The sequence below is a fragment of the Temnothorax curvispinosus genome, unplaced genomic scaffold (genome assembly GCF_003070985.1).
Source record: "Temnothorax curvispinosus isolate PA1 unplaced genomic scaffold, ASM307098v1 QBEX01016514.1, whole genome shotgun sequence".
Lineage (NCBI taxonomy): Eukaryota > Metazoa > Arthropoda > Insecta > Hymenoptera > Formicidae > Temnothorax > Temnothorax curvispinosus.
In genome coordinates, this window is record NW_020226294.1 from 16436 (window position 1) to 40385 (window position 23950).

The window sequence follows — 23950 nt, forward strand, 5'->3', positions numbered from 1 at the left end:
ATTATACTTTCGGACAAAAAATTCCATAACTCTAACATCAAAATTGTTAAAGATATCTTGACTAACAACAGTTTTCCAAAGTCAATCATTAATAAATACATTGCCAAAAGATTAAATCACCTTAAAACACGAAATACGCCTACCGAGGATAGTAATATAATTTTTGATCCAAAGAATAGTATACCGTTACCATATGTGAAAGATCTGAGTGAGTCCATAAGTCGAGATCTAAAGAAAGTCAATATTAATACTCTATATACGGTCCCTAAAAAACTTGACTGCATAATAAAAAGAGGGAAAGGCAAGATAGATGATCTTAATCAAACCGAATTAGTTTATAAAATAAACTGCAAAGACTGTAATGCTGCGTACATCAGGCAAACGAAACGGCATTTATGCACGCGTTTCAGGGAGCACCAGAATGATATAAAGAAGAACGTCAGTAATCATTCCGTGGTTAGTTGTCACAGAACGTCATATGGACACGACTTTGACTGGAATAAACTAGTAATTTTACACAAGGAGAAACAGACTAAAAGGAGAGGGAAATAGCAGAAATGTTTTTTATAAAAAAATTCAACGATAATATAAATTTACAAAAAGACACAGAGAAGCTTAACGCTCTCTACGAACGCATTATAGAAGAGACATAATTTCCCACTTCTTACTCTGTTCCCCCCACCTTCTCGGTTTAAGCGGTACTGTTTTGTTGTTCTCCGTGTCCGCACATTAACAGTAACATTTCCGACTAGACAAGTTCTTTGACGATGAACGATCGAATATGCCGTGTCAACGGTCTTTTTTATATTTTTAATTCTGAACGAACAAATTATGTAAGCACTTTATTTATATTAATTGTGGACTATATATGTTACATGTCGTAATTTTTACTTTTTATTCATTAGTTTTAGATGTGGCGTAGCAGGCATTATGCCTAACTAATTAATAATTTGTACTCGTGACACTTGAAAAGGACCTAAACCTGAGGTCGAAACGTAGCGTTCTATTTAATAAAGTTGGCCAGTTGGGTCGAATAAAATACACCAAAGCTGAATTCCAAAAATTTTGTTGTATTTTTTCTTCTTAGCGTATGTTTTCTTTCCTGCAAAAGACACTCTTTACAATAAAAAAAGATTTAACTTAATCGGTCTAATAGTTTTCTAGCAATCCCTCATAATTATTGGACCACTTTTCAGGGCCGAGAAACAGATATGACCCCTTAACACAAATGCATCTACCTGTTGAAACTGTCCAAAATATTACACTTGCATGTTGTGCGTTACACAATTATCTTAGTAAAGAAAATGCTGCTTATTTACATACGGATATTGATAGCCCTACCAATTATTATTTGCGTATACTGAATAAAGAACGAACATGGGTGAAGTACTCGTAATACAACTCTTTATTCGAACCAGTACATAAGTCAGGACTCGCGAGAGCAAAAGCTATTACAAACGTGATTATAGAAAGGAAACTTAGAACAGTGTTGCCAAAACTAAAAGACTCACTAGAGTAAAATGAATGATAGCGCCATATCGCGTCAATGTATGTAACTAAAAGAAAAGAAAGCTTCAATTTATCTTGATTACATATAACTCTAACAGACATAGACACTGAAAGTTTAGAAAAACATACTATAAGACTTGCTACATGGAGAAATGATAATGTACAGTTACGCAACTTGGAAGTTGTAAATATAAGACTAATAAGTACAAATGCAATTCATATTCGCAATGTATTTAAAGAATAATTTAATGCCGTGGGCAGGGTTGATTGGCAGGAATTTATGATATTACTTTTGCATGTGTAAAAATATATATATTTTTTATATTTCCTTGTAACACAATATTTTGTAACATTGTAATTAATATTTATGCATCCAGTATATGTATCGAATATTTGCATTATAATATTGTATTTTAATTAGCGCTTTTATATTGTATTTTTCATCAGGTATACATATTTGTTACCGTTACATCAATAATAAAATAAAATAATCTGTCTTTTTAAACATAAAATAATAATACATATATATAGAACATAAAAGTACGCAAACATGTATAGAACATGAAGACATATGTGTTACTTATTTAATATTTTCGTTCTCTACTAATGTAATATAATCTGGCTTTGTAACTAGTTGAATTTCCTTGATAAAATATATTAAGTATAAAAAAAAAATACAATAACACGAAAATACATTATTGTAACACAATATTTTATAACACTACAATATTTATATTATTATATATGCATTCAATATTTGTATTATAATATTACATTTCAACTATTGTTCTTATATTACTTCTTTCTTTATCAGGTACATTTGTTACCGTTACATTAACCAAATAAAATAATCTCATTTTTTCAACATAAAATAAAATGTACAGAACAAAAGTACGCAAACATGTCTAGAACATAACATACATTACTTATTCAATATTTTCGTTATCTGTCAGTGCAGTAATCTCTCTTTGTAAGCAGTTGAACCGTTTTTGGTCCTTAATCTTGCGTAACTTACTTTGTAGATTTGTTATTGCTACATTAACATTAACAAAATAAAATAATATAAAATTTGTATTAGTCGGCCCCTGACTGGCAATAATTTATAATTGTAACTACGTTTCAACCTCTATTTTGGGTCCTTATCAAGTTAATGCTGAAACAAATCAGCCAATGTAAATTGCCGGTAATACATATACAATAGAAACAATGCGAATTACATATTCAACTTACATAGATCAATGTGCGTCGAACATTATAAAATTACGAGTCATCGTTAAACATTAACAGGGCGGTAAGACAGAATGTAAACTTCATGAGGCATGACCGTCACGTGTAGCGCCCGTCGAACGACTGATACAATTGTGTCATGTCACGAATAATCACAAATACATAAATTGACATAGAGTGTAAAGTTTAGAAAGAAGCTATTATCCGATCGTAAACCAATGGAAGTTTTCTGTGTCCTTCTGCAAATTTATAGCGTCGGTATGCTTTTTAATTAATATCATTTCGGAAGTTTCACGCTTTTTGAGATTCTGCTCCTTAAGATGTAAGATCGTGGCTTATTGCCACTTAAAATTATGGTCAAAGTCTATTCTGTGCTTGCTGACGACCGAATGCTGACTAGAATGCTTGTTAATGTCAGTACAATGCTCCTTAAGGCGAGTTTCTAAATGGCGCTTAGTCTGACCGATGTAACAAGCATTGCAGTCTGAACAATCCAGTTTGTAGACAACGCCAGTGCATTTTTTACTCTCCAACTTGTCCTTCCCTTTTTTAATTAGTGCGTCTAGTTTCTTAGGAACAGTATATAGAGTACTCAAGCCATACTTGCTAAAAATACGTCGTAAACCCTCACTAAAAGTTTTAACATACAGAATAGGAATATAACTTTTAAGATCAGGGATAGTCCAATCAGTACTGTTGTCGAATTCATCGTTATTTGACCGTTTGTTAATTTCAGCAAGTCTTCTTAAAATGTGTTTATCCACGAGAGGAGTCGGAAAGCAATTGTTCAACAAAATAGATTTTATCAAATTAATGTTATCGTTATGAAACCGTACGTCAGACAAAAGTATGGCGTGGTCGACCAAGTTAATGATGGTATTAATTTTGTATTTTAATGGATGACTGGAGAAGTAATTAATATAACGACCAGAGAATAACGTTGGTTTACGATACCAATTAGTGACTAAACAATTATCGCTTCTGAAAACAGACGTGTCAAAGAAATTCAACAATTGCCTTTCTCCAACTCATAAGTGAATTTAAGACGCGGATGATAATTATTAAAAGCACGGACGACGTCATCAAGTCGTGATCTGGGAATACACATGAAAATGTCGTCAACATAACGGCGGAATATCTCGATATGAAAGTCAAAGGACCGAAGGCAGCTAGTTTCACAGTCGTCCATTACAATATCCGCTAGAATAGGAGAAAGGGGGGAACCCATTAGACTACCGAAAATCTATTCAAAAAATTCGCCATTGAAGGAAAAACTAGTAGACTCCAAAATCAACCTAATTGCATGCAAGAACTGATCCAGACTCATCCGAGTCTCTCCCGAGATTGCATCCCACCTTTTTTCAATTCCGGTTAAAACAAGTTCAATGGGTATGTTCGTGAACAAAGCAACAACGTCGAGAGAGACCAAAACGTAATCAGGAGGGATGCTGTGTTGTTTCATGCTTTTCACAAACGACCAACTGTCCTTAACATACGAATTCGGTTTCACGAGTGTTTTATCTAAGATGTTGTGTAGATAGGAGGCAATATTATATAGTGGGCTGCCAATAGCCGATACAATTATGCGTAATGGGTAACCATCCTTATGGATCTTTGGATCTTGAGTACCTTATATACTGTTGCTAAGAAACTAGATGCACTAATTAAAAAAGGGAAGGACAAGTTGGAGAGTAAAAAATGCACTGGCGTTGTCTACAAACTGGATTGTTCAGACTGCAATGCTTGTTACATCGGTCAGACTGAGCGCCATTTAGAGACTTGCATTAAGGAGTATTGTACTGACATTAACAACCATTTCAGTCAGCATTCGGTCGTCAGCAAGCACAAAATACACTTTGACCATAATTTTAAATGGCAAGAGCCCACGATCTTACATAAGGAGCAGAATCTCAAAAAGCGTGAAACTTCCGAAATGATATTAATTAAAAAGCATACCGACGCTGTTTTGCAGAAGGACACAGAAAACCTCCCATTGGTTTACGATCGGATAATAGCTTCTTTCTAAACTTTACACTCTATGTCAATTTATGTATTTGTGATTATTCGTGACATGACACAATTGTATTAGTCGTTCGACGGGCGCTACACGTGACGGTCATGCCTCACGAAGTTTACATTCTGTCTTACCGCCTTGTTAATGTTTAACGATGACTCGTAATTTTATAATGTTCGACGCACATTGATCTATGTAAGTTGAATACGTAAATCGCATTGTTTCCATTGTATATGTATTACCGGCAATTTACGTTGGCTGATTTGTTTCAGCATTAACTTAATAAGGACCCAAAATAGAGGTCGAAACGTAGTTACAATTATAAATTATTGCCAGTCAGGCCGACTAATAAAAAGTTTTATATTCATTTATCACTGGCGAAAGATTATTTTTGTAAATAAAATAATCTCATTTTTTGAATTTAAAATAAAATGTATAGAACAAAAGCACGCAACCATGTATAGAACATAAAGAACATACATTACTTATTCAATATTTTCGTTACTTATTAGTGAAATAATCTCTCTTTGTAAGCAGTTCATCCTTTTTTGATCCTTAATCTTGCGTAACTTCCTTTCTAGATATAATATCCAGTATTTTAATTCATCTTCCATTTCATCGCTTTTTTATATGGTTTGCATTGCATTTTTGGCTACTGTCCAAAATTCATCTTTCGATTCTTTCGTCGAATCTTCATTTAAGGATTCAAATTTTCTTCTTTTACGTTGTGATGTTACACTGTGTAATCGGGTTGAATTACCACATGATGGAATTGGCTGAAGATTTGAGTCAGTATTTTCTACATAAAATAAATAATTCAATAAAAATTCATATTTCACATAAAACATCCAAATATTGCATAAACATTAAATTATTAGATACATAAAATATATTAAGTAAGAAATAATACAATAATAAAATACATTATTAAATAAGAAAATACATCAAAATTGTATAATCTTTATCTTCTGCTTGTAAGATACTAGCAACATTTAAAAATTGTAGATCTTCGTTGTCATTTTCCTCAACTGAAGTATTGGATTCTAAAAAACTACATTGTTTGTTGGAAACCTACAAAGTATTAAAATTTCAATAGTTACATATACATATAGTTATAATATACTTTTGTAACTCTAAAAAATATGTTATATTCTACTTACTATTATAGAAGATTCTCCTTTCCTGTGAGCAATATGAGGATCAAGAAATTTCATGTTTTCAAATAACCACCATGTGGGTTTATAAATATCATTAGTTGACATGCCACTTGATTTTGATGCCTTTATTTTGTTAAGGTAAACTAAATACTGCGATCGTAGATTATTTATTTTCTTTTTAGCAGCTTCTATAGATAAAGGTTGTGACGTTATTTCTTCATAATGCTGACATATTTGACGGAAAGCGTTTTCTCGTTTTGTTCGATTGTGGTAGTCGGCAGACTTCACAACATATAATGAAGGATGTTGCTCATATAGTGATAACAACGTTCTAATATTATCTTTACTATCCATATTGCTAAAAATTAATTATTATATTCTTGCATTTATATTGACATATAATATGTAAGTGTTAGCTGAACTTAACCTATATTTAAACATAATGCATTTTGTATATGTATAAAATTTATTCTGAGTAGATGTTAATTAGTAATCTGTTTTATTTAAATGTATATATATTTATTCTTATTATTGCATACCAATATGTACGTTAAATTTTTTACAAAAGATCTGTATGTGCCGTGCCGTGATGCTCACACCTTTTCTATTTAGATATATATTGAAATATAGTACGAAAAAATGGGACATGATGCATTTTTGCTTCGACATTTCTAGATAACATTTTCACCAGAATTGCCCGTGTCCACCATCCGAGATCTAGTAATTTTGTCTCGGACCGAGAACTCAGACCGAGTTCTACTCTCGAGTCAATCGTCAAATCACTTTGCGAGACGTTCGAAATCACCCTCGGTGATTGTAAACACTTTGTCGGGTTGCAAATAAGTCGAGATAAAGTCAACAAAACGACGTTTATACATCAACAAGCGTACATGAAACAAATCATCGAAAAGTTCGGTATGAAAAACGCGAAAGGTGTGACTGTTCCCGCAGACCCTCACACCGTGCTATATCCCGTCGAGTCGGGAGACGAAGAACGAGAGAGCGTGCCGTATTGTGAACCCATCGGGTCGCTAATGTTTTTAACAATTGTTTCTTGACCGGACATCGCGTATGCCGTTAACTCTGTAAGCAGGTTCCTAAATTGACACAACTCGAGTCATTGGCAGGCTGTAAAGTGTAAAACGCATTTTCGCGTACCTAGTCAAAAGTATAGATGTAAAAATAGAGTATCAAAAACATGGCGTTGAATTCAATCTGATTGGTTTCTCAGACGCCGACTATACTGGCGATGTCGAAACGAGGAGGTCTACGACGGTTACGTTTTTAGCGTCGCGAACGGAGCGGTGACTTTTGGTCATCGCAGCGTCAAAAATCGGTTTCATTGAGTACCGAATCTGAATACATGGCAGCGGCCGGCGCAGCGAAAGAAGCCGTATGGCTGCGAAAATTGTTGAACGACGTCGGACGTCCACAAGACAAACCGACCGTGTTGCGAGTCGACAATCAGAGCGCGATTCGTCTCACATCAAAGAATCCTCAATTCCATCTGATCGATACATATAGATAAACAATCAATTTAGTAACAAAGCCATGCGATCCAAGCCTAGGTCTTTTGGCAGCCTCATATTGGTTTCTGTATGCATATATATTATATATATACATATAAGTTTTTCCAAACCACTGCGCGTGTTTGCACAAGCTCGCGCACGAGCCTGACCTCGAGATTTTGTTGAGAAAGGAACAAATAAAAGAATCCGTTTATTGAGAGAGAGATTGTGTTTCGTGATTTATGTAATTAAGAAAATTTAGATCGGGCAGAACTATACAAAGAATACCAACATTTGTTGCCTGGGGGAAGGAAAACTGCCCTAAAACCTTCCTAGTATTCGTGAACAAAATTATACATTTGTAATAGAAAAATACAATATGAGTAAAATAAATGTATCAAATACACAAAAGAAAAAATGACTTGGTTATCATAGAACAGTCCTTTCTTTTGAATTATGAAAAAAGAAATATCTTTCTTAGATTCCTTGATATAATTCTGTATCATGAGATAATGTTATTTATAAAAGAAATTGAACTTAGCATGTAAGCATATAATGTATATTGACGAAGTCAAGCTCAGAATTAGTTGTTATTTATCAAAGAAAGGATCGTTCAAAACATCGACATAACTCAAATTAAAAACATGAATATCAGTGTAGATATAATTCAAACAATCTTGGAAATAATGCATCAATCCTTTAGTTCAATCATGAATAATTATCATCGGCCTTGTCAATAATATTCTTCGTAAATCGAATATTAACTGAGTTTTACAGAACTTGTGTATAAATCACGACAAAAGAATATATTACCCCATGAGCTATTATTAGGACACGAGCTATAATTACGACAAGAGCAAATACAAAGTCAATGAATACAAAACAAGCATTTAATACGACATGAGTAATAAGTTTCAAATGAGTGTATTGAATTACACTTTTAAGAGGCCTTCGATCTTTGATTGACACATTAATTCATCATAGAACAAACGTAATATTAGATAATTATTAATTCGCAAAATAATCACTAGGATAATATAAAGTAATTGAGTAAGAGATTCTATAGCAACGCAAGCAAACAGTTATTTGATAATTTTATCACAACGCCTGAAACGATTTATATGTATTTCGCAAGTAAAATATTCTAATTTAGTAGTGAATGTAACGAATGTACGCAAGTTAACGTAATTAACTACAAAAGATATTATAGAATTGATTATGACAAATCAATCGCACGAAAGAAAGACTTACAGTTTGTTCATTGTAAAGAAAATGGTTATTGTAGTTAAATCTATTATGATCAAGTCTCAAATAGTACACAGGTACGCTCTGTTATGTTATCACGCAAGAAGACACTAAGTATCACTTTTATTACACTCTATTATTTACGAGTTAATGAAACAAATACAATATTGAATGAATCGTTAAATAAATGGTTGCAACCAAAAGAAAAGGATTAACGAATATTAATTTGACTGAGCTCGTTTATACAATTTTGACTCGAAATTAAATGTGCACCTCAAATGAGTTAACTTGCTCTCTGAATTTAGCAAGTCGCAAATTTGTAACCGTCAGGGGTTTAATTATCCTTTGCGGATCCCTTGAGTAACGTTAGGTGAAATTCTAACGTTTGTACTAAAACGGTTACCTCGGAATTGATGAGTTTAACTTTGAGTATATCTGAGTTCCTCGATGACTTCTAGTATAAAGCACGGAAATGCTTTCTTCGAACGTTCCTAAGATGATCGTCTTGTTGCGAGGATCGTTGTTTCCAGAATTAATTGTTTAACAATCAACCGAAATGTTGATGGCTTTACGTTAAGCAGCACCTCTCGATTACTTCGCGATTCTATGACTCTATATAATTCACTGCGAAAAGTATGACGCAATTCAGTACGTTACGCTCAACAGACTAATACGTGTAAACGGCGACCGAAAGACAAATGCTCGCTCGCCGAGCTGCACGCCCCTCCCGACATGCTCAAGCATGCGCGGTAAACTTGCGCCTCGCCGCCTGGGACGCAACGTAGTCGGCGCCGCTTGCGCGCCTTTTCACCGGCCTACGCAGAATGCGTGGCCTGACCTATCGCATTACAACTGCCAATAATGGCCGCAAAAAAACACAACCTCTTTTTCTCCCTCTCTCTTTCTTTCAACTTCAAACAGCGCGCCAATTAAATTTTCGGACTTAAAACATAGTAATTATTAAAATTAAAAACCCCTTCCCTCCCCGAAATTAAATTGACTCGATTTAATTATCTAAAAACTGTAAATAAATTTATTGCGAAAAATATTACTTTAGCCAGGGTACGAACCTGGAACCTCCCTCATTCCATGTAGGGCGTGCGTCGTACCAATTCCACCACCGAGGAATGTGGTAATATTCATCGCAATAACCGGTTAATAATAGTTTGAAACGTCTTTCTCAGGCGACGTGAATAAATAATAATAAGAGAAATAGGATCGTAACAATAAACAATAAATTTAGTAACAAAGCCATGCGATCCAAGCCTAGGTCTTTTGGCAGCCTCATATTGGTTTCTGTATGCATATACTATATATATACATATAAGTTTTTCGAGGAATGAGGAAGGTTCCAGGTTCGAACCCTGGCTGAGGTAATATTTTTCGCAATAAATTTCTTTACAGTTTTTATATAATTAAATCGAGTCGATTTAATTTCGGGGAGGAAAGAGGTTTTTAATTTTAACAATTACTGTGTTTTAAGTCCTAAAATTTAATCGGCGCGTAGTGGTTTAGAAAAACTTATATGTATATATATAGTATATGTTTGGCGCTCGCCACATTGTGCATATTGTAGTCAGTAGTTTAGTCACGTCCATATTCATGCGCTGTATTTAATCGTCTTTCGAATATCTATATGTTCTATATATCGTTTAATGTATCCGGTGATTCGCGCGAAACATCGGCGGATCGCGATCGACGCGTAAAATCGATAGTTTCGCGACTCACCAATCGGTGCTGCCCTTGTTCACCCCACGAGGGCACCCGCATGAGGAAAGGAACAAGTACTCGCTCGCGACACTTTTCCAGCGCCGCGAGCACTCATCGTCAAGCATTCTGAGAGGACACACCTCTCATCAGACACTCATCGTCACGACGTCTCGGGGTGCACACGCTATACGTACACACTCGAACATCCGAAAGCCCACATAGAGCTCGCTCTCCGGAAGTGCGATTGCTTTCTCTGCCTGCCTTGCTTGCTGCCTTTGCTTGCCTTGCTGCCTTTGCTTGCTTTGCTGCCTTGCTTGCTGCCTTTGCTTGCCTTGCTGCTTTTGCCTGCGCTTGCTGCACATGCTGCCCACGAGCTTGCTAGAGAGACAAATTCTCCAGGAGACGACGGCCTCCCGAACGCGGTGAGTCGCATGTCGCATTTGCTTAAACGCTCCCCGAGCAGTATATATGCATACAGAAACCAATATGAGGCTGCCAAAAGACCTAGGCTTGGATCGCATGGCTTTGTTACTAAATTGATTGTTTATCGTTACGATCCTATTTCTCTTATTATTATTTATTCACGTCGCCTGAGAAACATATAGATGTTTGTTATCATTATGTTTGAGAGAGAGTCGAAGATGGAGAGATTCTATTGGAATACGTGCCAACCGAGCGTCAACGAGCCGACGTGTTTACCAAGGCACTTTCGAAAGCCTTTTTCCACAAATTTCGCGAAAGTCTCGGGTTGCAAGAGTTATCGAGTATTTAAACGGCGGAAGTGTTGAAGTTGTTTAACATACTCGTAATGTTTGTTTTACGCGCGCATTGTGGCGCCTCGAGCGTAGCCGAACGTGCTGGTTGGTCGAGACAAAAGACAAGGCGAGAGTGAAAATTTGTTGTAACGAATGCGTGGAGAACGAAACACGTTCGAGTTAAGACTCCCGTTCAATAAATATATTATCCGTATCATCTTCCTCTTATTTCTCCTTCCACCAATTCTGCGTAAAATCTAACACAAAAATACGTATCTACTTGTTCGAGATTCCGTTAAGGTTGTATGACCCGTAAGATCTCTGCCAAAAGTTTAAGAAACGTAACATAAAGCTAATTAACATATTTAAGAAGATATTCTTTACTGGAAAGTAATATTTATATTAATATTTTATTAAAATAACGGTTGCCTGTGTTTTTAAGAGCTATAGAGACATTTTTATGCATATTTTCTCGTATGCAAACTTTCACTTTTAATGATTTTTAGAAAGACTGTACCTGACTTGCAACTGACACAAACAAAAATCTGAAAGTGTGAAAATCTTTAAAAAGTAACAAAACATAGTAATTACTGTTTAAAAATACTAATGAAATTATATTACGTTATTTATTTACGTCATTTATTAATAAATTAAATACAATAGCTTTCATAAAAAAGTATTTTGATCGCGACAACGTCGCATTTTCTGTAAGTTGGTAGCATTGATCTCACTCGACATCAGCTGCGTGAACGCAAAGTGTGTGCTCTGAGCACGTGTAATATACAGACGCAACGTTTGAGGTTAGTTTTCGCTTGCGCTACGAAAATGCCAAAAGTAAAACGTTACATGTGCCATGGAATTGTTACAATCATCTGGTGTGGTTTCGACTCGTGTCTTCAAATTACGTTTCCCAGTATTTGTCTGTGCTAACCGTTGATTGTACACTTTTTCAGTGACAACTTTTCCTTTCCACATGTAACGTTTTACTTTCGGCATTTTCGTAGCGCAAGCGAAAACTAACCTCAAACGATGCGTCTGTATATTATACGTGCTCAGAGCACACTTTCGATACACAGGAGGCTCTATTGGAAAAAGTAACGGATCTCTATAGTATTTGTTATCCTTTACGAAGAGTGACGGAGAGAGAGGTTCTAATGTGACGTCATAGTGCGCTGTTGCCGGATCTCTGTACTTACGAGTTCAGTGAGACCAAGCGAGACTACTGTTCTCTGTTTGGTTTTTATTCAATATTTCAGAAAATATCCTCGAAGTCATAATTTTTTTGGTTCTAATTTGTTTGTAAGATGTTTATTAATATTTCTGCAAAGTTTTAAAAGGATGCCATATTTTCTTCGATATTAATTTCTCAAATGAAGTTGAAAAAACAGTGAAACTTGATGAATTCCCATAAGAGCCCATGTTAAATTCAAATTGTTATAACTTTTGAACGGGCCTCGGAAACTTGTTCAAACTTGGCACAATGCTTTATTATTATAATACTCATCACCTGACAAAGTTTGAAGAATTTGGCATTTTTTCTTCTAAGGGGTCACACAACCTTAACGTTGCGCCGTCCGATCAGATGGCAGCATCGATCGGGTATCGACGCCGGATCACCGCAGCAGCTTGCGCACGCACGGGCGCGCTCATCGCCAACGTCTTCCTCGCGATGTTCAGATTTGTACAAATGGCCGCGCTGTGACCAGACGTACGACGTGTGCTCTGTGTTTTTGCTCGAGATTCATTCCGAGTTGAAGTGCCCATCGCAGTGATTGAAGCTGCCAAAAGACTTTTCTAACATATAAAGCGACCGCTCATCCAGCTCTACTCTGGTACATCAACACGACGACTCAGGCTCACATGTGCGCGAGTGCCGACCGCCACGTGTCTCACCGGCTCACAGGCTAATCATCACGAGGAGGGCAATTAATATAATTGTCTCGCCCACTCACGGACATTAAATACTTCTCATTTATACACCGCTCATCGTTTCTCAGGTCAGATTGTATATTTTTCGACGCATTAAAGACGGCTCAGACTGTGGTCTGAGTTACACATAAATAAAGTGAATAATTCGTTAACACCTCCCACGCGCGTCTTTCTCATCCCGCTTCCATCACCGGGAAAAATCAGCAATTTTGCGAACATTTGGTCCTTCGAGCCGGATGCGTGGAACTTAAAGTGTAACTCAGACACAGATTATGTGAACCGGGCATGCCCTTCACGACATGCCACGTGGACATTATCGCGCGCCTTTGCGAGTGAAGTACAGACATTCTCACGCGCGCTCGCAAGTGTTACACCGACATGTTCACGCGCTCTCGCCAGTGGCAGATAGACAGCATCACGTGCTCAATACATGACCTTAACGACTCTCGATTCGCATAGTGTTTTTCTCACGCTTCTCTTGAACGTTCTCGTTTCGTGCAGCATTTCTTACACGTGTCTCGACGTTTCTCAGGTGTTTCATCGTGCGCAGCTCAGGGACGGCTCAACATGACGGAACCCGCAAAGGCGGGTACGGGCGGTACGGAGACCGCGACGCCGCTGCTCGAGGTACCACCGGCTCGCACATCGAAACGCCAAGCCTCACCCGTGCGCTTGTCCACGGAGCTCATCCTAAATGAACCGCCTGGCGACGGTGCGGAATATTGGTGACACGCTGCCAGCTTGTGCAGAGGACATGCCGTTAGAGGAGGTCATCCAAATCTCAATGCATCTCAAAGAGGCGAAAAAGGCGTTTCTCAAGGAGCATGCATATCTTGAAGCCTCATAGCCGTCGGCGCTCATTCAACAGCAAAGCGCTCGTTGACAGCTCAGCATGCGGCAGCTTAACCGGCCCGCACGGCAGCATCTAACAGCTCCACAGTTTACCCGCGCGATTGTTGCAACGGCACTCACTTTATTGTGATGGGCACGAAATTTAGGGATCTTTCAACAGGCGATCGACAAAAATTAGTCATACCACGGAGGCTTTGGTTCAAATGCCTCGGCCGCCACAACGTCCGCTCATGTAAAAGCTCACGGGGGTGCAAGAAGTGCACCAACCGATATCACACGAGGCTGCATGAGGCTCATCAGTCGAACTCATCAGCGAAGCCGATCACCAGCTCAGCTGCGTCAGTTCAATAGGAAGATGGTGCAATCGTCGCTCACTCATCTTTGGCCCGCTCATTACACTCAACATTACTAGCTACGGCCCTGGCTTAGATCAGCTCATCTGTTCATACTCAACGCGTATGGCTTCTCATTGATTCAGGTTCAGAACTTATCTTTGTTTCAGAATCTCTCGTTCGCCAGCTCAACATCACTCGTCATCATTCCGTCATTCTCATCACTGGAATTGGTGGCGGAAAGGCGACGCAAACTCGAGGAGTTGCATTGCTTAATCTCCGCTCACTTCACTCAAGATCAGACGTCATTATTCAAGCTCACGTTCTGCAGGCGTTAGCGAACATCCTGGCATTCTTCAACACTGCACCACAGGATTGGCCGCATCTCACCCAGTTAATCTTGGCCAATCCAGATTTCCTTACACTACGGCTAGTGGATATTATCATTGGAGCTGACTCATATGGACAGATCATTAAACCCAACATTATCAAACAAGATCCATTGATGCCAATTGTTCAGCTCTCAATTTTCGGATGGCTCGCTCTCGGGCCGGTCGACACATCATCACCGGCATCTGCTGCAGTGCATCATGCATCAATTCAGGAGAGAGAAGATGCTCTCGACGAGTTTGGACACAAGAAGAAGTGCCTGCGAGTACCAATCATGACCTCACTCCTGACGAGCAAAGATGTGAAGAATACTTCAAGACTACTGTTTCGCAGGACTCAACCGGTCAATACACGGTTCGAATTCCATTAAAATCATCACCTGATACTCTTGGCGATTCTTATCTCACTGCGCATCGATGCTTGCAAAGTTTACTAAGAAGACTCTCCCGAGATGACAACTATCGACGTTTGTATCATCAGTTTATGACAGAATATCGAGAGCTCAATCACATGAAGAAGGTTTCACCCGTTTCCAGTCAGCATATACAAGATTACTTGCCACATCATGGAGTGCTTAAACCAGACAGTGCAACCACAACATTACGTGTGGTATTTAATGGCTTGAGTGCATCTACCAGGAGCCAAGCTGCATCACAGCATTTAGACGTCACCGATGTTTTACTCTGAATTCGACAATTTTGACACGTAGTTGCCACTGACATCACCAAAATGTATAGGCAAATTAACGTGCATGAAGATGACTGGAATTTACAACGGGTTCTCTGGATAGACGACCAGCTCAATGAAGTGCCACATTATCTCACAACGGTCACCTATGGGACCAACGCTGCCCCGTTCTTATCAGTACAAACACTGTTGTAACTGGAGGAGGATGAAGGTCACAGTTTTCCTCTTGCAGTACCGCCAATCATTCAAGGTTGAGATGTTGACGACATTTTGGAGGCGCCGCCACCGTTCAGCAGGTAATAAAAATTTCAATACTGCTCAACGGACTTGTGCATGGCGGGCGGCTTCCCATAAGCAAGGTGGCACGCGACTCATCAAGATGTGCTCACTGCGGTTCAAGCAGCAAAAGAGCAGAGCTCACAAATTGCATTTGACGATTGCGCAAACAAAATACTCGGATTAAGATGGCTTCCTCAAGAAGACACATTCACATTCTCAACAAGGATCTCGTCGCACACCGATTATCTCACCAAACGCCTCGTTTTGTCTGAAGTGGCTCAGATATTTGATCCACTGGGCTTTGCATCACCAGGGGTGATCAAGGCGAAGATGCTCTTGCAGGAGCTTTGGCTACCTAAAGCTCCGATGGGATGAACCACTGCCATCCCAGCTCTCATCACGGTGGCTCATTATCAGAAAAGAACTCACAAGCTTGATCAAGCTCTCAATACCTCGGTGGTACAATCCATGGAGTACTTCGACAGTGGAATTTCACGGCTTTTCTGATGTTTCTCAACTGGCAATGGCTGCAGTCGTATTTATCACCGTCCACGGCTCTAATGGCGCCACGGTTTCATTGGTGTGCTCCAAAACTAAGGTAGCACCACTCAAACGACTCACCATCCCGAGACTTGAACTCACTGCAGCACTGCTGCTCTCAAGACTCATGCAATACGTTCAAGCCACCTTGAAGTTGAACGTTACAGCAACTCACCTGTGGACGGACTCTGTTGTGACACTCACGTGGATCAAATCTCATGCATCGCGCTGGAAGGACTTTAAGAAACCGAGTTGCTCAGATCCAGGATCTCACTGCAGACGCTCACTGGAGATACGTACCTGGCACATCCAACCCAGCCGACTGCGCATCACGAGGTCTAACTACTGCTCAACTTTAAAGCCACTCATTATGGTGGACGGGACCACCGTGGATTTTCACACCTGAAACATGGCCATCTCAACCCGCGCTTCCGGACGAGTTGAGCGGTCATGAGGCTCGTCCTGGCATTGCTCTATATGCAGCTGCATCTCAGCCGGACTATCATTGGGATCTCATATACAAGTACTCAACCCCAATAAATTATTGAAAATAACAGCTCTCTGTTTCAGGTTTATCGCTCTCTTGAGAGGGTTCCGGGACGGGTCGCTAGACTCGCACTCTGCTTTGGAGAAGGCCAGACTTTTTTGGATCAAGGCTACTCAAGCGGCATACTTCACGCACGAGATCAAGATGCTCACGGCCAACTCGAGACCACCAACAGCTCCTTCAGTCTATTGACTGCGTACATAGACGCTCAAGGAATCATCCGAGTTGGCGGTTGCCTCAATCAATCATTATTGGACCAAGACAATAAACATCAGGCGATTTTACCTCGCCACTCACGGTTCTCAACCTTAATCATCGCTCACGCCCATCTGCGCACCCTGCATGGAGGAACTCAGCTGACATTGGCTCATGTCAGACAACAATACTGGATCATCGGCGGACGGGCTCCGGTGAAGTCTCATATCTTACGGTGTGTCGTGTGTGCTCGGCAGAGGGGGATCCGTGTTCATCAACTGATGGGCCAACTACCTTTCTCTCGGGTTACGCCGTCACGTCCGTTTGCTCATACAGGAGTCGACTATGCCGGACCGCTCACCATCAAGACATGGAAGGGACAAGGTGCGAAAACATACAAGGGATGGATCTGTGTTCGTCTGCTTCTCCACCTCCGCAATTCACCTCGAAGTTGTCAGTGACTACTCATCAGAAGGATTCATAACAGCCTTCCGAAAATTCTCAGCTAGGAGGGGAATTGCTCAGACCATGTATTTGGACTGCGGGACAACATTCATTGAAGCAGACGCCGCGCTCAAGAAAATGTTCATCCAGGGCTCTCAAGAACATCACGGATTGCTAAAGTTTTGCAACTTAATGGCACAAGATGGGAGTTCAATCCACCAGGCGCTCCACACATGGGGGGCAAGTGGGAGGCGGTAGTAAAGTCTGAAGTTTTATCTGAGACGGACTATCGGGGAGACTCTACTCATAACGGAAGAACTCACAACGTTGCTTACGCAAATCGAGGCCATTCTCAACTCGCGGCCCTTAAAACCGTTGAGTGACGACCCTGACGACGTCTCAGCGCTCACACCAGGTTTCCTCATTGGAGGTCCAATCACTACCATACCCGAGCCATCTCTGATTGACCTAGCAACCTCACGACTATCTCGGTGGCAGCTCATCCAGCAGCATGTTCAACATGTTTGGGCACAAAGGGTCGGCTCATTATCTGCAACGCCAGCAGGCGATATCCAAATGGCATCATCCGGTGGGTTCCATCGTGCTGCATACCGACGAACGCTCTCCACCGTGCAAGTGGCCACTCGCCAGAGTAACGGAACTGCACCCTGGCAAGGATGGACTCACTAGGGTGGTTACCCTTAAGACGGCTACCACGAAACCCACTCGGCTAATTGCAAAGCTTGCCGTGCTACTTGTCTCAGAATAAAGGATCAAGAGTAAGGAATCATCAACAAGGTTGCTGATGGCGGGCGGAATGTTCGAGATTCCGTTAACGTTGCGCCATCCGATCAGATGGCAGCATCGATCGGGTATCGACGCCGGATCACCGCGGCAGCTTGCGCACGCACGGGCGCGCTCATCGCCAACGTCTTCCTCGCGATGTTCAGATTTGTACAAATGGCCGCGCTGTGACCAGACGTACGACGTGTGCTCTGTGTTTTTGCTCGAGATTCATTCCGAGTTGAAGTGCCCATCGCAGTGATTGAAGCTGCCAAAAGACTTTTTCTAACATGTAAAGCGACCGCTCATCCAGCTCTACTTTGGTACATCAACACGACGACTCAGGCTCACATGTGCGCGAGTGCCGATCGCCACGTGTCTCACCGGCTCACGGGCTAATCATCACGAGGAGGGCAATTAATATAATTGTCTCGCCCACTCACGGACATTAAATATTTCTCATTTATACACCGCTCATCGTTTCTCAGGTCAGATTGTATATTTTTCGACGCATTAAAGACGGCTCAGACTGTGGTCTGAGTTACACATAAATAAAGTGAATAATTCGTTAACACTTTCCACGCGCGTCCTTTTCATCCCGCTTCCATCGCCGGGAAAAATCAGCGATTTCGCGAACACTACTTATTTTATGTATATTTCATTTAAAAAAAGTTTCAATCGATTTAAAAAATACGAGGTCAAATCTTGTCCGATTTGACGTAGAATCGCCTATATATACTTTTCTATGCCAACTATTCTCTGCTTTAACAAAAAGACTGTTCAATATATTAACGATTAACTGGTTTAAATGGCTTTCTTTTGTTCGTACATGTACCATTTTCACATACATATTGGTCGTTTGTGCTTTTCAATATTCAAAATAACTACTATATTTTTCAAACTTTTTTGTTAATAATTTTTTAATAAAGAACAAGCAACGGCTAAAACCTTCTGAAGGTTACTCAGGAGGGTGACCACTATAATTAATATATGTCAAGGTCAAGGTCATAGGAGCTGGGTCTCCTTTTGTCAATATTTACCACATTTACTTTACCAGAAACTGAAGCAATATTTTTCGCAATAAATTAAATTATTTAAATAGGATGCTTATACAGGGTGTTTCTAAAACTATGTCAGAGATTTTAAGGGCGTATTCTAGGGGTCAAAATAAAAAAAAAGTTCTTCTAAACATGGGTTCCAAAAATGCTTTCCTTCCGAGTTATAGGGCCAGTTTTACCAACGTCGATTAACTGTAACCTTTGATTAAACTCACTCTTCATTTCTTTCTAACAGCCCTCCTTAGAAAGAGACAAAGAGTGAGTTTAATCGAAGGTTACAGTTAATCGGAAATGGTGAAACCGGTCCTTAGAAAAGTGAGTTTAATCGAAGGTTACACTTAATTGGAGATAGTGAAACCAATTCATAGCCCCCTAAAGTTGGGGGGAAAAAGATCGTTGAAATTTTACATAACGTAATAATTAATAGTGTTTTCTACAAACACATGTTTATAGAAACTTTTTTTTTATTTTGATCCCCAGAATACGCCCTTAAAATCTCTAACATAGTTTTAGAAACACCCTGTATATCAGCATCAAAATTACATTAATAACATTCAGTTATTAATCAGTTTCTGCAATGGCAAAGTAAATGTTTCTTTGGTTTGAATATACACCGTTGACTAAAATCGGTGTCCCATCTTATTGTTTAGTCCCACCTTATACGCGTTATTGCAATAAACACTACCACATGCCTCAGTGGTCGAATTGGCACGACACCTTACACGGAATGGGAGAGGTTCCAGGTTCGAATCCTGGCTGAGATTTGAGATAATATTTTTCGCAATAAATTAAATTATTAAATATTTAAATAGAGTGCTTATATGTAAGTATCAAAATTACATTACCTAATTTAGAAAGACCAAACCCATGGTTTTTTTAATATGTAATATCTCACATCTTATAGACACTTTAAACATTTATATCGTGTAAATGTCACATCACCGAATAAATTAATTTATTAAGATAACATCTTTTTATTTAGCTCGCATTGTTTGCCCGTTTACCACAATGCTCTTTGCTTTGCATAAAACAAGCTTAACAATTTAGCAATTTTATACATTATAATTGCCATTATTTTTACATAACATTTTATGTAGGTATAATATGCCAGGTAGGATATATTTTTAATATTGTTTTCTTCAGTTGTAGAATTTTTTGTAAATATTTTAAATGTGATCTCCGGAATTAACAATCGCCGAAAGTTCTTTTTCACATTCACTATTATAGGTATCTCTAGTACTCTGTAAATATTTTATACTTTACCTGCTGTTCTAATCCCTGTACCGCCAAGCTATATCTATCCCTTTCTTTCTCTACAACTTCCATCTGCTTTTTCATATCATCAATGGTTTGGATTAGTGTGTCCAATTCATGTTCAATCTTCTTCTTACTATGTCCGCACAGCAATAGCTCGTGATTTAATCGCTTGATTCGCTCGAATGCAGTCTCCTTACTACGGGCGATGGTATTCTTCTCTCGTAACAGAATTTCGACACGTTGCTTGTCCTCGAGCTGTTCCTTGCGACAAGTTTGAACATTTTGTTCGGCGTTCTTGACGTTGATCAAAGCTTGCTTTAATTCACGCTCCAACTTGGACCGCTCAGATTCTGCTTTCATCAATCTCTTATCTATCAGTTCCTTTTCATGCTTGTATTTGGCGCTGTCTTCTCTTGTTCTAAAACATTTGTCATTTATAATATTTAATTGCATTAGGGATTTTTATTATAAAACTTTATTATGAATTAGTATTCATATAATGTGTGAGTTGTTCCTACCTGTTAAGCTCGTACTTAATGTTTCTTATCTGCTTCTCTTTATCAGAGAGTTCTTTTTCTAGTTTTTCTATCTCAACAATTGCATTATCAAGATCTGTTTGCAAATTCATTTTCTTTACCACAAGCTTGCTCATCTCCTTTTGCATTTTCTCATCTGCTATTTTTTGATCTTTTATCAAACTCTCTAACCTCGTAATGTTATTCGCGCTGGCCTCAATAGATGCGTTTGCAGTCTACATTTATTCATCATTTCTTAGTATTTTTATTAAATATTAGATGTGTTAAATTAATAAAATAAATAATGGCTTAAGGGGATGCTGGAGTCGTTTGTTTTACCGACAAAATAATGATTTTCTTTCTACTTATATAGCGTCGTATTAATTTGATAGAATTAAAAATGCTTTTTCATAATTACAGTACAAACATCAATGATTCAAGGAAATTTTGATTTTACATAAAAAACGAGAAAAAATGACGGCATTACAAATTTCCTTACCTGCTTTTATCCTAATATGGCGTCTCGAGTTGCAGCGATCACTGTCAACTTATTAGAAGATGTGCTTTATTATATAAGAAATATGCTATTGATACGAACGTGAAGTGAAAATGAGTTTCCCTGGATTGTACAATAAGAAAAACATCGATGAACCCTCCAAATCGAGATTAGAAGTCTAATATAAAAGTACAGTATGTATTTACAATTATAGGTCGATAACATAGAATATGGTAATTTTGTTGGTAATACAGACGACTCCAGCATCACCTAAGGGATCCTATAGCAAAGGCCGAACTTCCTTGTCGATAATGTCAACATTTCTAATCCTGTCTTCTTTATATTTGTCCTTGTCTAACTATAGATATCTGTCCTTGTCCAATTGCTGCGCCATCTCTCGCGACACGCAATACTACTTATCCTATTAACCTGAATGTGCTTTCGTACATATAAAAGTTAAATACATACAACTTTTTTTCTAGGTTTTCAAAGTTTTAATTGCACGATATTGTTCTTACATGTCTTTCCTAAAGCGCACGTATCTCATTTTGTATAATATGTATATAAACTGCAGTATTTTTGTATTAAGCAAATATTGTCGTCAGTTTTATGTGCTCAAATTTTTTAATTTTTTTTGTTTTTGATGTAAAATCGACCGAAACGCTCTACATTTTTGTGCGTGCTTTAATTCTATAAAAGAATTTTGCAATTCTGTAAAGCCAATTAAAAGTTTAATGCATTTAACAAAATGTCGGTAACGACTGCCACTATAAGATCCCCTTAAGTTATAAATAATTTTCATTACAATTAAAAAATACCCATATTTTCTCAAAAATTTTATAAGAATTGAGACTTATGAACAATTCTGAAAAAATACATAAAATTTCTCAGATACTTTCAGAAATAATTAAATAAAAATTTTTGGAATATTTCAGTATCCGTATGAAAATTTCTGATAAATTAGAAGAGATTTCTTCATATTTATTCAGATTTTTACAAAGATATATTGACGGGGAAAATATTTTATTATTATTATCTATTTTGTTTAAGTTTTTCTGAAAAACGTTCCAATTCGTATTAAAAAATCTAAAAAATTTTGAGCATTCTAAAAAAGCCTAAAACCTTTTATAGAAATTCTGATTAATAATATAAAAAATTCTGAGACATTTTTCCACTAAAGTATTCTTTTAAACTTATGACTTTTGTTCAGTCGCTGCAGCCATCTTTGATTGATGACGTCAAAAGTGAGAAAATATATTATAAAAATTCTTGCAATGTAGGGGAGACCGGGGCTAAACCGCCAGTTTTTTTTCGGTGCCGATTTTTAACAACAAAATAAATAATTTTAGTTAAATGTGGTATACCACTGTAAAGAGTGAACCTTTAGCTACAAAATTTATATAGAAATTTTTATCTATGTTGCTTTGTTTAACCGGTATAAAGCAAAAAACGACAACGGTGGAAAAATTGAAATCTCAAAAATGCCGGGGTTAAACCGCCACCCCCCCCCCCGGGATAAATCAATTTCAGGTTTGATCGCTTATGAAATATTAGAAATCTACACTGGATTTGTGTTCACCATGCATTACTCTTTATAATCAGCATGCATTTATAATCACGTACCTCGAGATTTGGAGAGCAAATATTATTGCAGATATTACAAAATTTCCACGCGCAGAAAATTTCACTTTTCACCACGAAAACACGTTTGCCCTCGTAAAAATCATAACACGGCAGGTAACCTGCCGAAACTCCGTTGGTTACATGGGTACCATAAGCAGCGTTTACAATGTTAATAGCGAGTTCGCACAATATGCAGGTTCCGAGATATTTGATTTGGCAATTCAACCCCGTTGGCGGTTTAGCCCCGGTCTCCCTTACGTTGAAATAAAAATATTTTTCAATAAAATATCATTTGTAATCAATAGAATAGATTTGTAAAATGTACCGAAATCTCCCCTTTTTGTTTGAGTAATCAATCAATAACCTAACCTACATCTGTTAAATTGAAATATATATAATCAAGGACGAAACAAGTTGTTTGACAGTTGCCAAATTAAAATAAATATTTGCTTTCGGGGAGAACACGATAACCGGGGCCCCTTGATTTGACTGTGGTTTCTGGTAGTATTTTTTACGCTGAACAAAAAATTATATAGATCTTATAGGGCTAACTGCTTTAGTTTTCGAGATATGCAGTATTAAAGTTCAAAATAAATATAACTTGGTAAATGTTTAGATTAAGGGCGACCTCACCGATTTCAATGACCTTGATATATGTTGTCAAAGTCACGACCCCGAGTGACCTTCAGAAGGTTTTAGCCGTCGCTTGTTATTCATTAAAAAGTTATTAACAAAAAAAAGTTTTGAAAATATAGCAGCTATTTTGAGTATTGGAAAGCATAATAATTAATATATATGTCGAAATTGTTCACGCATATACTTTCCACGCGAACCGAGGTTCACGCACACCCCCCCCCCGTGCTTTCGGGGGAGGTGCGGTAGTCCCGAAATAGTTCAC

The 23950-nt window shown here is 38.3% G+C and overlaps 2 protein-coding genes across 2 annotated transcripts in view; one reads left to right on the forward strand and one right to left on the reverse strand.

Moving 5' to 3' along the window:
- The first annotated feature begins 16117 nt into the window (after positions 1-16117).
- Positions 16118-16873, forward strand: LOC112466730. Its single transcript, XM_025034998.1, has 2 exons — positions 16118-16470; positions 16705-16873. Exons 1-2 carry the CDS (start codon positions 16118-16120, stop codon positions 16871-16873), a joined length of 522 nt encoding a protein of 173 aa, XP_024890766.1.
- Positions 16874-20394: 3521 nt separating this feature from the next.
- Positions 20395-23950, reverse strand: part of LOC112466731 (golgin IMH1-like) — a 42366-nt gene continuing 38810 nt past the window's right edge. The window contains exons 3-4 of the mRNA XM_025034999.1: positions 20937-21169; positions 20395-20836 (exon numbers count right to left, since the gene is read on the reverse strand). Of these exons, the coding sequence (XP_024890767.1) occupies positions 20395-20836; positions 20937-21169 (675 nt within the window). The remainder of the gene's footprint in view (positions 20837-20936; positions 21170-23950) is intronic.